The sequence below is a fragment of the Sus scrofa genome, chromosome 15, assembly GCF_054392235.1.
Source record: "Sus scrofa isolate SSC_HxYL_T2T_F1_AM1 chromosome 15, Sscrofa_HxYL_maternal_Yorkshire_Landrace_v2.0, whole genome shotgun sequence".
Lineage (NCBI taxonomy): Eukaryota > Metazoa > Chordata > Mammalia > Artiodactyla > Suidae > Sus > Sus scrofa.
The window spans coordinates 44,346,481-44,365,028 of NC_139397.1; the positions used below are offsets into that span (position 1 = coordinate 44,346,481).

The 18,548-nt window shown below is 54.4% G+C and overlaps 1 protein-coding gene across 9 annotated transcripts in view; it reads right to left on the reverse strand.

The window, feature by feature from the left end:
* Window positions 1–1,609: 1,609 nt before the first annotated feature.
* Window positions 1,610–18,548, reverse strand: part of GLI2 (GLI family zinc finger 2) — a 267,098-nt gene continuing 250,159 nt past the window's right edge. For 8 of the 9 annotated variants that reach the window (XM_084998151.1, XM_084998153.1, XM_021074615.2 and 5 more), the window contains 5 exons: window positions 15,619–15,768; window positions 10,785–10,949; window positions 9,245–9,523; window positions 7,406–7,742; window positions 1,610–6,108 (listed from right to left, as the gene is read on the reverse strand). In XM_084998151.1, coding sequence (XP_084854277.1) covers window positions 3,689–6,108; window positions 7,406–7,742; window positions 9,245–9,523; window positions 10,785–10,949; window positions 15,619–15,768 — 3,351 coding nt within the window. In that variant the 3' untranslated portion in view covers window positions 1,610–3,688. 9 annotated transcript variants of the gene reach the window in all.

Here is an 18,548-nt window from a genome sequence, read left to right on the forward strand (position 1 = left end):
ACTCCAGTGAAACAGACGCTGTTAACCGGCACTGGGGCTTCACGGGTGGCAATGGAGCAGGGTCAAGGCCATGAACTGACCCAGAGCACATGGCTAAGTTGAATAGCCTGGATTCTCGATACTATGGCTCATCCGGCCTCAGGCAGCACTGACCAAACTCCTGGCCTCCCCATGCCCCCAAGGCAGGGCGGAGCTGCTTCCGGAGACTTAGCAGATGGAGCAAGGAGGTTTGAGGCCCGAGGATGGGCTTTGAGAGAAGCAGAGGTTTGCTCCGTTCCTCCTCTCTGCAATCAGCTAGGAGATTGCCCCTGAGAGAGGAACTCCCCGGGGGCGGGGGTGGGAGGGTGGCGCTGGGATTTGGCTCTTGTCTGGAAGATTCGGCCAGAACGTGGCCATTCCCCTAACACACAGAGAACTCTGGGACACCCTCAGAAAGGAAACCTGCTGCATTTCCCTCAGATTTCCTACGCATCCTACCAGAAGTGGCTTCTACGTCCCCTGGGTGACACCCCACAGAACAAGTTTTGAGCTGAGTGCCCTCCACTCGGCTTTGGCCTCCTAATTCCTTGATCTGGGTGCCAAGGTGTTTCTCACAGAGCAGAGGGAGTTCAGGGGAGTAGGGTCCAGAGGCCTGGCATACTTGGCCTCACAGAAGGTGCCTTGAAACCTGGTCCTGGCCCTTCTGTCCCCATTGTCTCATCCCAGCTTCAGAATCCATCCCTGGCCTTATGCCTCCTCACTGGTCACCCACCTGGGCCCCCACGGTTCACAGTAGTAGCCTCATCACCATCAGAGGCAGCCTCCTGGCTCTCCAGACTCTCACCCTCCCCAGGCATCTGTCAGGGCCACCTACAAAAGCATGGCATCTCTGCCTGTGGCAGCTCCACACAGGCCCCTGTGCCCAAGGCCACCTGCTGGGTATCAGGGCCTCCACCTGCCTGCCCTGACTTCCCTTTGACCCCAGAGCCTGGAGGGGTTTCTATCTTCTTCCCCCACCCCCACACTCAACATGCTCAGTAGACGGCCCATCAGAGCATCAGAGAGGGGATTCTGACATGAGAAGGGCTCTGGGCAAGACAGGACCACTTACCCCAAACCAGCTTAGATTTTTTTTTTTTTTTTTGGTCTTTTTTGCCTTATCTAGGGCCCCTCCCGCAGCATATGGAGATTCCCAGGCTAGGGGTCTAATTGGAGTTGTAGCTGCCGGCCTACACCAGAACCACAGCAACTCGGGATCCGAGCCACGTCTGCAACCTACACTACAGCTCACGGCAACACTGGATCCTTAACCCACTGAGCAAGGCCAATAATTGAACCCACAACCTCATGGTTCCTAGTTGGATTCGTTGACCACTGTGCCACCAGCTTAGATGTTCTGACCAGCTGCCACATAGTGTCTGTACAGCGTCAAACCTGCCCCGCATCCAAGCCCCCAACAACAAACAGCCAGTAAATGTCTTAGCATTAAACATTTCCAGGTGAAGTTGGGATAGTCAATTTTGACGCTGCTGAGAAAAAAATACAGCCTACTTTCTGTTCAAATGTGCCAAATTTACAGCCTAGGTTTTCATTAACTACTGTCAAGGAAGAGGCAGGCTGACAAAATAAATTATGCAAAAATTACTTTTTTTTTAATGTACAAAAAGACTTATTTACAAGTTGAGCATGTCATCTCAATTCATAGCATGTAGAAAAAGCTAAAAATGTTTCAGAGATATAAATCTGACTGGATGATTTGCCTACAGTATTTTCAGGGAGGAAGTCCTCTGTACAGACTATATACAGGCCGGGAATGGCCGGCCACCTCTCAGCTCAGGGAAGGAACACGTACCACAAAGAGACCCTTGCAGGTGTCCCGGGGCTATTATTTGAAGTGGGCCTTGTCTTTTGGACCCTAACGAAGTATCTGATGTTCTGGGATGGAGAGGCCCAGGTGAGGTTTGGCTGAAGCCTGTCCTGATGGAAGCCAGGGTCATTTCAGTATCAAGTTCTGAGTGGTGCCATTGCTTTGGGCAAGGCTGCCACAAATTCACCCTGGGAAAGGTGTGGGGTGTTGGCATACGTGTGTGGTTCACCCTACGGTATGCTCAGGAACAATGTCCTCTGATGCCAGGTCCCAATTCCATCTCTGGGTGGGGCTTGGTCACACTGAACAGGAGAATTCAGCGACGGTCCCTTAGAATCCCAAGAATCAACCCCTTGACCTTCCCCCCCTCCCACCTAAAAACCATGCAGGTTGTCTTTCTGTGAAATGAACAGGAGGCCAGAGGGAAGGGAATTCAGAAGATACCAGGACTGCATATTGTAGCCTGGGGCTACAGGTGAGCAGAGAGCAGGGCCCGGAGGAACCTGAGTGGAGGCTGCGATCAAGCCCTCGGGTTCTACATGGTAGAGTAGGTGGACAGTGCACTGGAGAAACAGGGCAGGGTCAATGTGCGACTTCCTTTTCCTGCTGGGAAACCGCCAGGGTGGCCTGAGGCTGGGCCCCTGACCCCCAGTCACTTTAGCCAGGCCCTGTCCCCACCCGGCTCGCCTTGGTCCATCCCTAACCCACAGCAGCTCCAGCAACCCCGAGGTATTTAGAAATGTGTTCTTTTTGGGAAGGGCTACATTCTACATGCAACGAACACTGTAAACACGGTCTGGAGAGGCCAGGGCAGCTTCTGGGCTTGCCCTGAATATTACACTTTTTTCTTTTCTTTTGGGGGGCAATAGGTCCATACTTTATTTAACCATTTACATGTGGACAGTCCACCAGCTGCAAACTCGGCTCTGTGGGGTAGAGATGCCAGCTCTACCAAACCCAGAATCCAGATGTGCTTCTAAAGTATCCAGGTAAAATCTTTTTTTTTTTTTTTTTTTTTCTTTTCTTTTCTTTCTTTTTAGGGCCACACCCACAGCATATGGAAGTTCCCAGGCTAGGGATTGAATTCAAGCTGCAGTTGCCGGCCTATGCCACAGCCACAGCCACAGCCACGCGGGATTGGAGCCATGTCTGTGACCTACACCACAGCTCACAGCAACGCCGGACCCTTAAGCCTGCTGAGCGAAGCCATGGATTGAACCTGAATCTTCATGAACGCTAGTCGGATTCTTAATTTGCTAAGCCGCAACGGGAACGCCAGTCCAAGTAAAATCTTTTTTTTCTCCTCCATGGCAAGGGATGTTAGAGGCCTCAAGAATTAAGCTTCATAGAATTTCAAAGGGCCAGGAATTCCTTTACCTTGCAAGCACCAGAATAAGAAGCTTATCTTCCTGGATTAGAAGACTATCCAATGTGGCTTTCAGATCCAACCCCAAATGTGGCTCCTCTCGCCTCATTCCTCGTGCACTTGGAAAGCCCATGGCCAAGGTAATCCCCCACTTGCCAAATGACAGAGGTGACGAAGCCAGAACAGGGTGGTCCCATAAACACCAAAGGCTGGGAAGCACTGTGTAATGAGTTTTCCATTCCTGCCTTGCCTTTCCCATTGAGACTTTTTTCCAGAGTTCGGAAAAATCATCTAAAAGAAGACCAGACAGGAAGCACGTCAACCTGCCCTTGCAGCATCTGCGGTCTGAACCAGCCACTGGCCAAACTCCCTCAGACCTATTTAATACTTTTGGGGGGAAAATGAAATGGACCAAAGCCACATGCTCTGGGAGGCGATGGTCCCGCTGGGTCTGCTCAGCACCGGGCGCTGGGGCCTTAGGTGATCATGTTCAGGAACTTGCTCTCCTCAGCCAGGCTCGTGAGCATGGAGCTCATGTCCCCGACGGCCATGTTGCTGATGCCCGCGGGGATGGAGGGCAGCGTCAGGGAGTTCCGAGGGGTGGTGAGGCGCGAGGAGCTCTGGGAGAGGCTGTGGAGGAGGCCGGGGCTCAGGGCGCCCGAGAGCAAGCTGGAATGGTCACCGTCATCCATAATGGCATCAAAATCAATCTGGGGGGCCTCCAGGAGCTGGGAGTCCACCGTGCTAGACACCTGGTTGACCCCGGGCGAGGGCAAGGCCTGGGGCTGCGGTGGCTGGGGCTGCATGGCCTGGCAGCCTGCCTGTCTCTCTAGGCCTCCATTCTGCTCGTACATATGGATCTGGCCGTAATAGTAGAGCATGCTGTGGTCCTGGGCCCCGCCTGTGTCCTGTGCGGGGGGCTGTGGGGGGAGGGACAACATGGTACCTTTGGGCACAGACTCTGCCATCTCCTGGTTGGCTGACAGAGCAGCCATGGCATGGCCAGTCGCCCTGGCATAAGCCAGCTGCTGTCCAGCACGCACCCCACGGTGGCGGCCAGCAGGGCTGGGCTCCGGTGGTGGCCGGGGTTGTACCAGGCCAAAGCTTGATCCAGCCACCCCCATCGTGCCCTGCTGGGGCTCCATGAAGCTGGGCTGGTGGGAAGGCATAAGGCTGGGACCTTGGCGGTAGCCCTCCTGGCTCATGGCGGTTGCCAGGAGATGGCTCTGCTGGGGGTAGCTCTGTGCAGCATGAGTGGGTGGCATCCCAGGCAGGGTGGAATTGGGGATCCCAAGTTCCCTATTGTTGCTGCCCATCATGGTGGGGTCAGGAGCCACCTCCATTTGCTGGGGGAACCCCAGGTGGCCTGGCTTGGCTGCCATGTTGCTGCAAGAGGTGGGGAACTGGTTCAGGGTCCCCCCCATGGTGCTGGGGCTCAGCTGGGGATGGGCTTGGCTGTAGCCGGTGTGGGGGCTCACAGCCGCTGTCATGCTGGGACACTGGCCACCTGCCCCTGGCTGCCGCAGTTGGTGCATGTAATTCACCCTGAGCGCTGAGGGGGCCCCACCACAGGGCTGAAGGTGTGGCTGTGAGCTGTCCAGGCTCCCAGGACTTGGCTGCAGGCCTTGCGGACTGTAGCCTGGGTACTGGCTGAAGGCCGGCTTCTGCTGCACAACAGCCAGGTTACCCTGGGGGAAGGGAGGAGGCTTCATCTGGCTGGCCAAGGCGTCCACGGTGCCGGAGCTCACCTCGTTCCACTGCACAGGCATGCTGTTCTTGTTCAGGCTGGAGGGGGCCCCGTAGCCTAGCTGGCAGCCTCCCAGCGCAGGGGCGGAGGGGCCCACGTTGGAGTCTGCGGCCGCTATCCTGCGCTGGCTGGGCAGCCCTGGGCTGGGCAGTTTGGGGTTCTCAGGGAAGCAGGTGCTTTCCGGGGCGTACACTTGCGGGGTGCTCTCCTCTAGAGCGCCACCTGCACGCGCCTTGATGTACTGCACCACGTCATCGGGAAGCACGAGGTCGTCCTCTGGCAGCCCGAGACTGATCTCCGGGCCCGCGCTGTCTGCCGCTGCCGCTACGGCCTCCATCACCAGGTCCTCGCTGATGCTCGGCGGCCGGGGCGAGTAGGCACTGCGGGCCAGGCCGCCGTCGGCGCTCGCGTGGCCCTGAAGGCGGAGGCCTCGCCCCTGGGTGCACGTTGGTGGCAGCGCGCCCGGGGCCATGTTGTGGGCACTGTGGAAGCGCTGGACCCGCGGGGGCGCCAAGGCGTCAGGCCGCCTCCCGGGATCACTGGCCCGCCGCAGCCCACCGCCTGGGCCCTCATGGGGGAAGGTGGGTGCCACTCCCGTCGGGCCATAGTGTGGCCCGTCGCTGCCGCGCCGCAGCCCCACCCCAACTGGGCGCGGGCAGGCGGCGGGCGGCGCGCGCTCTGGAGCATCCAGCAGCGCCAGCCTGGCCCGCAGGCTCGCGCGCTCCAGGCCGGGCAGCGGCGTCGGGGGTGGCCCACCAGTGGCTGCCGCGTACTTGGCCCGCAGGCTGTACTGCTGGGCGGGGGTGAGCTGGAGCAGCCCTGGGCCACCAGCACCGCCGCACTGGCTGGCCTCGCTCGAGCGCCGCGACGCATCGGTGGAGATGGGGTCGTAGGAGTCGGCAGAACTGGCAGGGTTCGCGCGGCCAGGGCCCAGGGGTGAGGCGTCACTGGAGCGGCGGCTGGAGAAGTAGGGGGAGCTGCCGGAAGAGCGGCGGCTCACGGTGTAGGCCGAGCTGACCGTGCTGGTGGAGCTGTCGCGGCGCTCCTGCAGGTGGCTCAGCACAGTCACCTCGCTGGCGGACAGCTCCGACAGTCGCGGGTTGGGCAGCAGCCCCACCGGCCCGCCGCTGAAGTTTTCCAGCATGGAGCCTGCAGGAGGGGAGAGGAGTCAGCACAGGGCGGCAGGGGACAGGGAGAAGGACCTCTGCCTGGAGGACTTCAAGGAGTCTGCCCTGCCTCGAGCTGTGGCCTGGCAAGTGGCAGGCCCCCAGCCAATGCTTTTTTAACAAAAGAAGGGAAGGAAGGGACAGTAAGGGAGCAAATGGTGGCCTTATTGCCAGGATGGCCTGCAGAAGCCAGAAGCCCTCATCCCAGTCTTAGCTCCCACTGCCTGGCTGACTGCATTTTCATTCCGTCCCATCCTGTTTCTCTGGCTGTGGATGGACGTGCCTCTCCAGAGCACTGGGTTAATGAGAAGAGCCAGGAGCGCCTGGGGCACATCTTCCCTCACCCTCACCCTCCATGGATGGGTGCTGCCAGCTGGGCTCCCATAGGCCTGAGTTTATAGTTTATACAGGCTGTTTATAGGGAGTGTCCTGAGATCCAGGGCCACGGAAGGGAGGAGAGACACCTCAGGCCCACTGCTGGCCTCCGCTCATCTCATGGGGAGCTCCGGGCCTTGATCGGCCTCTACAGCAGTCCCTGGAGCAACAAATCCTCCGTCAAGGGAGAGTGGGGGTGGTGCCTCTCAGCCTCCACTCCTCAATAACCCAGTCCTGCAGTCCACACTGGGCCTTCAGTCCCTGGTGGGCAGCCCAGAGGCTCAATGCCCCAGTGCACCTGGTGCCTGCTACACTGCCTGGCAGAGTCAGTACTCAGGCAACAGTTGGTGAAGACGTTTTCCATCTCAAAGCCTGGCCAACACCTTCTGAGACTGAGCCTCCTCCACCAGGAACACCTCCCTGCTTGCCTCCTCCAGGAAGACCTCCTTGCTTCTCCCCAGCTGCCGTACTTTCTCCCTCTGTACAGCACTACCCCGAGCTCTGTCCTGGGTGTTACTTGGCTCCTCCGGCATCTGGGGACATGGCCGTCTAAGCAGAGGGATCAGGACCAGGAACGTATGACTCTCCCACCAGGGCCTCTGCCTCAGTGTCCATCATGAACGAATGAATGATTCATGAGGAAGAGGGGGAGGAGGATATGAGCTGGGTTTGCCTGTTTTTAGGGCTTATATGGATGCAGGATGAAAGAGCGTGGGCTTTGGAGCCACTCAGGCCTGGGCTAAGTCTCAGCACTGCCATTGCACCTTAGTGTTCTTATCTGTGCAACAAGCTCATAAGATCCATCCTATCTTGGGCACCCAGTGAGAGGGTGCATGGTGTGTCTGTACCTCACTGTGCACCCCTGGGCTCTCTCCCGCCTCACTGGGCACTGGGACCCCACTCACCACTTCCCGGGAGGGGAGGCAGCTTGGAGTTCCGGGTGTGTGGAGCTGGCCCGGCCCATGAGCAGGAATCCTTGAGCGACTTGAGCTTCTCCTTCTTGAGCTGCTCGAACCGGTGCATGGCGGTCATGTGTTTGCGCAGCTGCAGGCCACCGGCAGAGGGGGCGGCCAGGGCGGAGGCATCGGCCCCTGGTGGTGTGTCATCCAGAGCAGTCAGGTCTCCCAGGCTCCCAGGCCCTGTCCCCGGCATCTCCACGCCGCTGTCATTGTTGGGGGCACTGCCCAGGGGTGAGGGCTCACTGCTGCAGGAAGATTGGGCCCCGGGGCTGGACTGACACAGCTGTGAGAGGGCGTGGTGAGAAAGCACAGAATCAGATGGTGTGGGAACCACCTGCTCAGTACCCACGCCGCCCAAGCTCTCGCACATCCAGGGGGAGGGAAAGAAGCTGCTGTGTGAGCTGCTCTCAAAACATCACCTCTCTGAACCTTGGATTCCTTGACAATAGGCTAGGCCTGAAATTCCTCCTGGACAGAGCTAGCAGGCGGATGGAGACACCCCACCTCCCACCCCATGCAAGTAGATGACACCGGTCAATGTCAGGTATCCACCCCCCACCCTCCCCCGGCTGTGCTCTAAGCTCTCCCAGCTGGCGTCTGGGCCGGAGCCCTGCCTGTGGAGCTTTCAGTGTGGGGACACTCATGGACACCTTGAAGCCTGTGCCCTACAGAGGATGCCACAGCTGTGTGAAGGTGACATCAGCCTTCATAAAAGAGGGGACATCAGCCTCCCAACTGCCGTGACAGGTTGCTTGAGGAAGCAAGGAACGGGCTGGAGGTGGGTTGGAGAAAGGGAAGCAGAGACCTCAGAGCGGGAGCTGCTGGATACAGCCCTTGTCCCTGGCCAGAATGGCCACCCCAAACCAGCCCTCCCTCTGGGTCAGGGGGCCATGGCCGGGAGTTCATGGCACACGTGTCCAGCCGGAACACCGCCATGACCTGGGATCTGAGACCAAATGAAGCTGTGTTGCAGCATCTTTGGCTCATTGCTAGCCCAAAGGCTCCCACATTCCAGACCTTTCCAGGGAAGCTGCAACGCACCCTTCTACCCGTGGCACTGCTCACATCCCTGACCTTGGCACTCCAGACCTTCTGTAGGTTGGTCCTTCCCTCTTCTGCAGCCTAGAGTCACATCTCTTCTCTGTCCTGTCCCTCCTGCAGGCTCGGGTCCTGCCACTTCCTCTTGCACCCATGACCTTGACTCCTGCTGCTGGCCTTGGCCTGTTCCCCTGGCCCCACCTGTAGCCTGCCATCTGCCTACCCCAGCCTGCCTTTCCCGGGCTGGAGAGGAGCCTGGACAAGCCCCCCAGCCCCCCTCGCTCACACCAGCCCGCCCACAGCCCCTCCCGGCTCCTCTGCTCACCTCAGTACCGTCTATCCTTAGGGGAGGTACAGTCAGGAGAAAGGTGGAGACAAAGAACAGGTGGTTAGAAACAAAAGGAGGGCAGGCCAGAGGGACAAGGACGCAGAGACAGGACAGGGGGGCAGGTGGCAGCTGTGGTGCCCAGATTCTGGTTGGAAAGGCAGACACCAGGAGCCACCCGCCCCTGCAGACCGACCGCGCCAGGGCGGGCATCTCATCACCCACAGCTGGCCCCAGAGAGGTTCTGTGGGGGCCCAAGGTGGGGAAGGGAGGGAAGTCAAGCTGCAGAAGAGGAGTGACCTCATCATGCTCCTGGAGGGGGACCCCGGGGGCAGACAACAGCTTCAGTTGGGGGTCTGGGCCCCCGCCACTGGGCTTGGTCTCCTGGGGGCGGGCGGGGCGTGGCCTGCAGCTCTACTTACCCCGGAGCTCTCCGTCTTGATGGCTTTGACATGCAGGCAGTCCTCCACAGCCTGGCTGGTGCTGCTGGCCTCGGTGCTGTCCTCGGAGCCCCGGCCGGGCTCGGCACCAGCCTCGCTGTCCCCGTTCTCCCTGAGCAGGGGCGCGCGGAGGTGCACGTCATTGCGCTGCTTCTTGGTGACGTGAGCATCTGGGCCATGGACCGTTTTCACGTGTTTCCGGAGTGAGCTGGGGTCCGTGTATCGCTTGGTACAGCCTGGGATCTTGCAGATGTAGGGTTTCTGGGAAGAGATGAGGCCTACGTTACGTCTGGGAATGCTCCCCGGCTCCTGGAGGCGCGTCCTTCAGCAGAGCTGATGGCAGCCTCAGAAGGCACCCCACCCACCTATAGCCAGTGACCCCTGGATGGGGCCATGCCAGCCCTGGTCTTCAGAAGCCTGGCCCTGATGGTCTCACTGTCCACTTCTTCCTGTAGGTAAGGTTAAGGGAACCCCCACCACAGGCTTGAGGGCATGGATCAGAGAGTGTGGCGGGAGGGGACACAGAGTGCCCGGTGAGATCAGCATCTGATCCGGTGCTGGGCTTGGAGATATCAATAGCGAGGGCATTACCTCGTTATTCATCTGTGAGAGCACCAACACTGACCTCTCTTATGGGGAAAGACAGGTTCAGAGAGGCAGAGACACTGGCTAAAGTCACTCAGGAATGGCATGAAAATCCAGGTTCCTGAGCCTCCATCCTGAGCTGACACACACTCCCTCGCAATCCGCATATGGACATATTTCCCCAATTTACCTACATACATGCAGACACACGTGTATGCACATGTCAACACACACACACACACGTGCAGGTACATAAACACACACGTGTACACAAACTTACACATACAATCCATGCACCCACACATAATACATACACCCACATCCACACATTGACACATGCACATACACACTTGCAAACACACATACCTACATGTACACACACACACACACACACACACCACACACCCCTCTCTTGTCTTTAGACACTTGAAGGGGTTCAGACACCTTTGGGAATTCCTCTTCTTACAAGCATCATTGCAAGACTCTTTGGGGTCCCAAGTGTATCTAGGCTTTTCGAAACATTCTTTCCTGAGTCGACTTCAGTGACAATTGCTGAGTGGCTGCATGGGGACAGCAGATCCCACGGGCTGCCCCCTAACTTCCTCCCTGGACTCTCAGCCCTGCCTGGGGCTCTGGCTACCCGGGGAGGCTGCTCTGTGCCCCATGGTGGGGGCTGAAGGACATGGCAGGCCCAGGCAGCACTGGCAGCTGGAGTGTGTCACCAGCAGCTGCCAGGCTGTGGGGACAGGGGCTGCGGCTGCATGCTGAGCTGGAACAACAGGTCAGTGTGTGTGTGTGTGTGTGGTGGGGGGCGGCCCCTGCATCTGGGCACCAGATGGCCTACAGGTGTGGAGAGGCCGTGGGGTGAGGGGGACGCATTTACACCCAAGTCTGTGGGACCTCCCCCCGTAGTCCTGGGGCCCATCCTGCTGGGTACCTCGTTGGAGTGGGTGCGGTTCTGATGCTTGGCGCGGTCCGAGGCGTTGGAGAAGGCCTTGTTGCAGCCCTCGTGCTCACACACGTATGGCTTCTCTCCTGTGTGGGACCTCAGGTGCGTCTTCAGGTTCTCCAGGCGGGAGTAGGCCTTGGAACAGCCCTCGAACTGGGGAGAGGCGGCTTCGGTCAGTCAGGGCGCCCCAGGACGCCAGGCCGGGAGTCTGACCTCTGACGGCCCTCGGCCTCCTCCCCACCCCTACGGTCTGCTCTAGCCCCTCTGTCATGCGCCCAGATGCACGGATCTTAACGATGACATTTGTCTTTCTTCCTGATTATAAAAATGACACATGGCCAATTCTTGAAAACTTGGAAAGGACTGAAAAGGGCAACAAGGAAAATGAAACCTCTGACTGCCCAGGGACAGCCACCACCACCATCCAGGCAAGTCGTACCCTTGGGACTTCTCAGTTCATCCCTGAACATTTTATTTTATTTTATTTTATGCCATGTCCGCAGCATGCAGAACTTCCCTGGCCAGGGATTGAACCCACACCACAGCAGCCTCCTGAGCCATAACAGTGATAGCACTGGACCCGTAACCTGCTGACCCACCAGGGAACTCCCAACTGTGCATTTCTAAAACCCAAATTGGGAACATCTCAAGGATTCAATTACTTATTCTGCTTGTTGAAATCAACAGCACACTGTAAGATTTTTCCTATGTGATTAAAAACTCTTTGTTGATTTTTTTTAAATCTTTTAAAAATGATTATTTTTTTCCAATTATAGCTGGTTTACAACAGTGTTCTGTCAATTTTCTACTGTACAGCAAGGTGACCCAGTCACACATACATGTATACATTCTTTTTCCTCACATTATCATGCTCCATCATAAGTGACAGTTCCCAGTGTTATACAGCAGGAGCTCATTGCTAAAAACTCTTTGTAAATATTATTTTAAACTGTTTCCCTAGGCCACTCCCTGATTAGAGCTGTTCTATGCATTGAAATGGGTTGAACATAAAATCCAGTGTCCCCCCTCCCTTTGAGCAAGCAGGTCACCCTCACCCTCTCTCCTTTCAGGTCCTTGACCCCCTACGTTCTTCCTGGAGAGAGGCCTTTGCACACACTGTCCCCTCTGACTGGAACCTTTTCCCCGCCCCCACCCCACCCACCCTGGCCTTGACCTGGCCCACTCCCTCTCAATCTTTGGGTCATCTCCTCTGACAGCAATTCTCTGATTTTTAAAATTATAATACTACTCTTTTCCCTTAATATTCCCTAATACGGTTTATAGTTATCTTAATCCTTTTATTATCTGGCCTTCCCATCAGATACAACTTCCTGAGAGCAGGTACCTTCTAGGTCCTGTTCATTCCTGTGTTCCTAGGACTTAGTGCCTGATGAAAAGAAACATTTTTTTTTTTTTTTTGTCTTTTCTAGGGTTTCACCTGTGGCATATGGAGGTTCCCAGGCTAGGGGTCGAATCGGAGCTATAGCTGCCGGCCTACACCACAGCCACAGTCACGCAGGATCCGAGCCACGTCTGCAACCTACACCACAGCTCAAGGCAACGCTGGATCCTTAACCCATTGAGCGAGGCCAGGGATCGAACCCGCGACCTCATGGTTCCTAGTCAGATTCGTTAACCACTGAGCCATGATGGGAATTCCGAAAAGAAACATTTTTGGCACTCAAGGAACATTTGAGGAAAAGAGGAAAAGAGGGAGCCAGAAAGAGGGCGGGGAGGGAAGAAGGGAGGAAGGAAGGATCATTGTACGAGACACCTATTCCAGTGATATCAAAACTGCATCCAGGGGAGCTGTGACAATCGCCCCCAGAATGACACACAAACCCCAGCAGGAACTGTGGCATTCCTTACATTTTCCCCTGATTCCCAGTCAGTCTGACTGAGCATACTTGGCTTCCAGGCCTTTTTTTTTTTTTTTTGGTCTTTTTAGGGCCGCACCTGCAGCACATAGAAGTTCCCAGGCTAGGGGTCGAATGGGAGCTGTAGTTGCCGGCCTACACCACAGCCACAGTGTGAGAATTAACATGTCTTTTCTATCAAAGGCAATCTTGGTTACTCCATTTTGCTCCGGTTTCAGCTGAGACGCCTTCCTGTGACCCCCTCCTCTTTGCTTCTTCTCCCAGCCACAGTTTGTTTCAAATGAGCCAACCGAGAAGAATGTGCACCCTGACCTGACCAATGGGAGGGGGACAGGTATGCCACCTGCGTCAGGGATAAATAGGGAGGGTCTTTTCTCTTCGTGCGTGCTTTTTGAGCACCTGTGCCCTTCTGCAGAAGTAAAGAGCCTTGTTGAGATCTCCCCATGTTCATGTGTCTCATTTTCTGACACTGACGATCCGAGCAATTCTCCAACAACAGCAACGCCAGATCTGAGCTGCATCAGTAACCCACACTGCAGCTTCCGGCTGCACGGGATCCTTAACCCACTGAGCGAGGCCAGGGATGGAACCCATATCCTCACGGACGTCATGTCAGGTTCTTAACCCGCTGAGCCACAATGGGAACTCCTCTAATGCCTTTTATCTATTTCTACAGCTCACAGTTCATGTCAGAGGGCTATGGGCTGCTGCCACTCAGGCTGTTAAGAAAATAAGTTGCTGCAAAGGACCCAGAAGAGCCAAAACAATCTCACAAAAGGAGGGCAGATTTGGAGGACTGACGCTTCCCAATTTCAAAACTTAACGACAAAACTACAGTAATCAAGATTGTGCATAAGACAGACATGGTGATCAATGAGAACTGGGAGTTCAGAAATAAACTCAGATGTTTAGGGTCAACCTGTGTTCAAAGAGGGTGCCAGGACCACTTGATGGGGAAAGAACAGCCTCTCCAACAAATGGGATTGGGATAACGGCATAACAACATGCAAAAGGATGAAGTTGGACTCTTAATTCACACCATATATAAAAACTACTCAAAATGGATTAAAGCCCTAAATGGAAGGGCTACATTATTAAAAATACATATATATATTTATATTTATATAAATAAAACTATATATCTATAAACTGTAAACCTCACAGAAGAAAACACAGGGATAAACTTGCGACCTTGGTTTAGGCAATGGTTTCTTATATATGACACCAAAAGCACAAGCAATGAAAACACCTGACTTTGCGAAAATTAAAAACTTCTATGCTTCTCAGGAAGTTAAGAAAAAAGTCAAAAGAAAACCTACAGAATGGGAGACAAAAATTTGCAAATCAGATATCCGATCAGGGTCTAATAAAACTTACACATTCAACAATCAAAAGACCAATAACGAGCAAAGTACTGGAGTAGAACTGTCTCCAAAGAGCCAATAGCATATGAAAGGATGCTCAACATCATCTGTTACTAGGGAAATGCTAATCAAAACCACAATGAGATGCAGCTTCACACTCAGAGATGACCAGGTAATCAAAAGGCAGGTAATGACACCTGCTGACAAGGGTGTGACAAAATTAGAAACTTCCACCCTTGGAAATGTAAGGCGGTGCAGCCCTTTTGGAAAACAGTCTGGCAGGTCCTCAAAAAGTTAAAAATAGAGTTACTATATGGCCCAGCAATTCTACTCTTAGGTACATACAGATGAGAACTGAAAACACAGCCGGACAAAAACTTGCACATGAATAGTCACAGCAGCATTGCTTGTAACATCCAGCAAGAGAAAACAATGCACATAGCCACCCACTGATGAATGGGTACAGAGAAGGTGATCCTTCCAAAGTGGAATATTACTTAGCCATGACAAGAAAAGTACTCATACGTGCTATAACATGGATGAACCTAGAAAACGTCCTACGTGAAGGAAGGTGTGACAAAAGGCTGCACATGGTGTGACTCCATTTTTATGAACTGTCCAGAAAGAGGCAAATAGATAGAGACAGGAAGCAGATTAGTGGTGGTCAGTGGATGTCAGGGAGGGGAGAATGGGGAGTGATTGGCTATCAGGTTTCTTTTGGGGTGATGAAGATGTTCTGGAATTAGCTAGTGGTGAAGGCTGCATGCACAACTTTGTGAATATGCTCAAAAGCACTACACATTTTTTTATACATTTTTTTTCAAAAAGGTGAACTTTATGACCGTGAATTTTATCTTAAAACAAAACAAAACAAAACAAAACAAAAAAACAGCCTTGCCGACAAAGGTAGTGTTTTTCATGGAATCCTAGACACCACCGGTTTGAAGACAGACTGATTTCAGAGACACTGCAATGAGAACAAAAAGTGTCTCAGAATCCATGAACTACAGTAACTGACAAAGAGGAGTTCCCAGAGGCCTCTGCGACAGCCCCATCCGTGCATCACAGGACTGCTTCCCCTTTGAAAGAGGGAGCAACTCCTGCATGTTTAAAAACATGGTTCCACCAAATAGTCACAAATCCTGCAGACTCCACAAGGGAGATTGTCTAAAAGGGCTTATCTTTGTGCTGTTTTTTTTTTTTTTTCACTTACCAAAGTGACTTTTAACCCATCACTGCTCAACCTGTGAATCGCCAACAAATTCTTCTACGTGCAGGGGACATACTGCAGGGAACAACCAAGTCAGGCCCCCTGCCTGGGGTCACCAGCGGAGGCGGGGTGAGGCTGTGCTTTGGGGCTCTTGGTCACGCAGACACAACTGCAGAGACCCCAGCCCAGCCCCATGGTAGGGAGAGGAAGCGGGAGGTCTAGGGCAGCAGAGACGAGAGGCCCCCAGCACCCAAGACAGGGCAGGAGCAGAGAGGTCGCCCCTTTGGTAAGACCTGTCCCAACGGTCCTCCCCCCATGGTCATACATCCCATACGACCCATGTCACCCGGCCCTGTGGCAAAGCCCCTCACCGTGCACTTGTGGGGCTTCTCGCCTGTGTGTCTGCGCATGTGCACCACCAGCATGTACTGAGCCTTGAAGGGCTTCTGCTCCCGCGTGCAGGCCTGCCAGCGGCACACGAACTCCTTCTTCTCCCCGTGGATGTGCTCGTTGTTGATGTGCTGCCGGGAACAAGCCCAGGAGAGGCGTGAGCCCCACCCGCTCTGTGCAGACCACCCACCGCACAGCCCCGCTTCCGTGTGCCCGCCAATGTTTTAAGCTGAGAACGGTCACTTATTTCGGCTGTGTCTCCCAATTAGTCATCCAGGGGACCATGCGTGATGGTCAAAGCCATCCCACTCACCCCAACCTGGACTCTAAGCTCTGGTCTATGGGGAACTGGTGGTTAGAATGATGCATATGGTTAGAATGATCCAGGCTGCAAACAGCAGGCACTCATTAGTTGCAGTGCGGCAGACACGCACATGGTGGGTGCACGAGCAGCCCCTCCAGAGCTTGTCCCTATCGCTCCAGAAATTTTTTCTGTTCGCACTCACAGTGCGGGAGTTCTCAGGCTAGGGATCAAACCTGTGCCACAGCACTGACAACCCTGGAGCCAGGACCATTAGGCTACGAGAGAACTCCCCAGACATTTTTATTTTTAATATTTATTTATTTATTTATTTTTAAAGCCGCATCTGCAGCATATGGAAGTTCCTGGGCTAGGGGCTGAATAGGGGCTGCAGCGTCATAGCCAGGGCAAAAGCGGATCTGAGCAGCATCTTTGACCTATGCTGTAGCATGTGGCAACGCTGGATCCTTAACCCACTGAGTGAGGCCAGGGATCAAACCTGAATCCTCATGGACACTATGTGGGATTTTTAACCCACTGAGCCACGATGGGAACTCCCCTCCTCAGAAAATCTTGCAAGCCGTTTTTATTGTAACAGAAACATAAATGTCTCTCTTTTTGACAGTGACCCATGAGATAATAGCTTTGTCCCCTTCTCAGAAAAGCCCAAATTGTAAAAGGGACCTTCCCAGGATGGGCTGGAGTCTAACTCTGACGGTGTGCTCTGGGCACTGTGTGACGCTGCCCTGGGGAGAGACGGTCCAGGAGAGCAAGGTGGGACAGCCAGACATCCAGCTGGTTCTGCAGCATGGTAGTGGGGGCCCTGCACCCCAGGCAGGAACGGCCATCTCGGGCACAGCTGGGAAGTTTATGGCCAGTAAACCTTCCCTGGACAAGTGGTGCTCACACCCATTCCAGCCAGCACTTCCCTGGGCCAGGAACGTGGGGCCTTCTTTTCTCTTTTTCTCAGCACCTGCACCTATACCTTCTGGCCTCTGCCCTGGGCCCATCATCCGTGTGCCCCCTGGGGTAGTTTCTCCTGTGATGGGGACCCATGGGCCACCATGGTTTTCTGTCATGGGTAACAGAGTGAGCTGCCCTTTCTGATTATTTAACTGAAGGCTGCAGTCCTCACTGGAGCAGGGCTGTTATTTCTTCTGTGCCTGGGATGTGTTGATATGGGAGTGGGGCCTCTAGGATCTTTATGTCCTTGATCTTCTGGGGTTGCCTATTTAACTGGGGAGTAGGAACATGTGGCCTTTGTCACTCACACGGTAGGGTGACAAAGTGTAGTGGTCCTCTCCCAATGGAGCTTCTCTGTAAAAGTCATCGGGGAGCCTCTTGCCTGTCACTTGGGTCCACAGGGAGCTGGGAGGGTGTCACATTCTGAGGTCTTGTCCTCTGCCCCCTCCAGCTGCATCCTCTTTCTTCTGTCAGACCCCACCTCCCTCTCCCAGCTCTCACTTCCTGTCACAATCTCTGGACCTGTTCTGTCCCATGGAGTGTCTCACGAGCCCCTGAAATGTGGCTGGTCCCAACCAGGATAGGTGGCCAGTGTAAACCACACACCTGTTTTTCAAAGACCGAGAATGAAAAAAAAAAAAAAAAAAAAAAAAAAAAAGGATGGCAAAGATCTCACCATCTTGTTTTCTATTGAGGGCCTATAAGAGGGGATAATGCTTTAGATATATTGGGTTAAAACACAATATATGATTCCAATTACTTTCACCCGTTTCCTGTGTGAAACATGCTCCTTAGCTAAGGTAAGATTACACACGGGGCTTGTGTTGTCTTTCTATGGACAGTGAGGCTATAGATCTTTGCAACCTACAGGAGCTTAACACTGGAAGCACCTCACCCAGAAACTGAGGGGCCCTCACACCAGGGGGAAAAGCCCCAAGCATCATGCATACAAATGCCAATTCTCAAGAGCAAGCAAAAATCAACAGCGCTTTGAACTTCCAGGGAAATCGCATCCCATCAGCCTCACTTTCCATTCGGAAAGCCTTTCAAATGATAAAAATGCTTCCTGACAATGCCTTTCATTTTTTTCTTATTGGTTTACTTAGCAACAAATTGTTAATAATTGACTGGGGGCTTCAGCTGGCGTGTGGGTCCGTCTGTGCCTTCCACCTTCCCAGGGAGCGGGGAGAGAGAGAGACTGAACTGGGCAGACCAGCCTGGCCACCCCCATCACAGGCGCCTGCTCCTTCCAAGGTCAGGTGGAGGTGGACACCCACAGCTGGTACCCCTCTTCCCATGCCTGGAGACCTCTGCCTTTTCTTGAGGAAGTCCCTCCCTGCTCTTTGGGGCTGACCCCCTGCTAGCCAAGCCCATCTTTTACATCCCTGCCGCCCCCACCTCCATCACTGTGCCCCCGTGCCTGGGCCCTCTCCCAGCCTCAGATGCGGTCCTCTTTCCTCTGTTTAGCTAATCTGATTTGCTTACCGCTCACAATTCCAGCGGTCCCCACTCCGCCTCAGGACTTGTTTCCCCAAAGAGATGGTAGAGGTTGAAAGTTCCAGAATGATTAGGTAAGACCTCTCTTTACAGCTTTGGTGTCAGCGGCAATGGGTTTGCTGAGAAATTCTAGTCTCCTTGGCTGAGAAT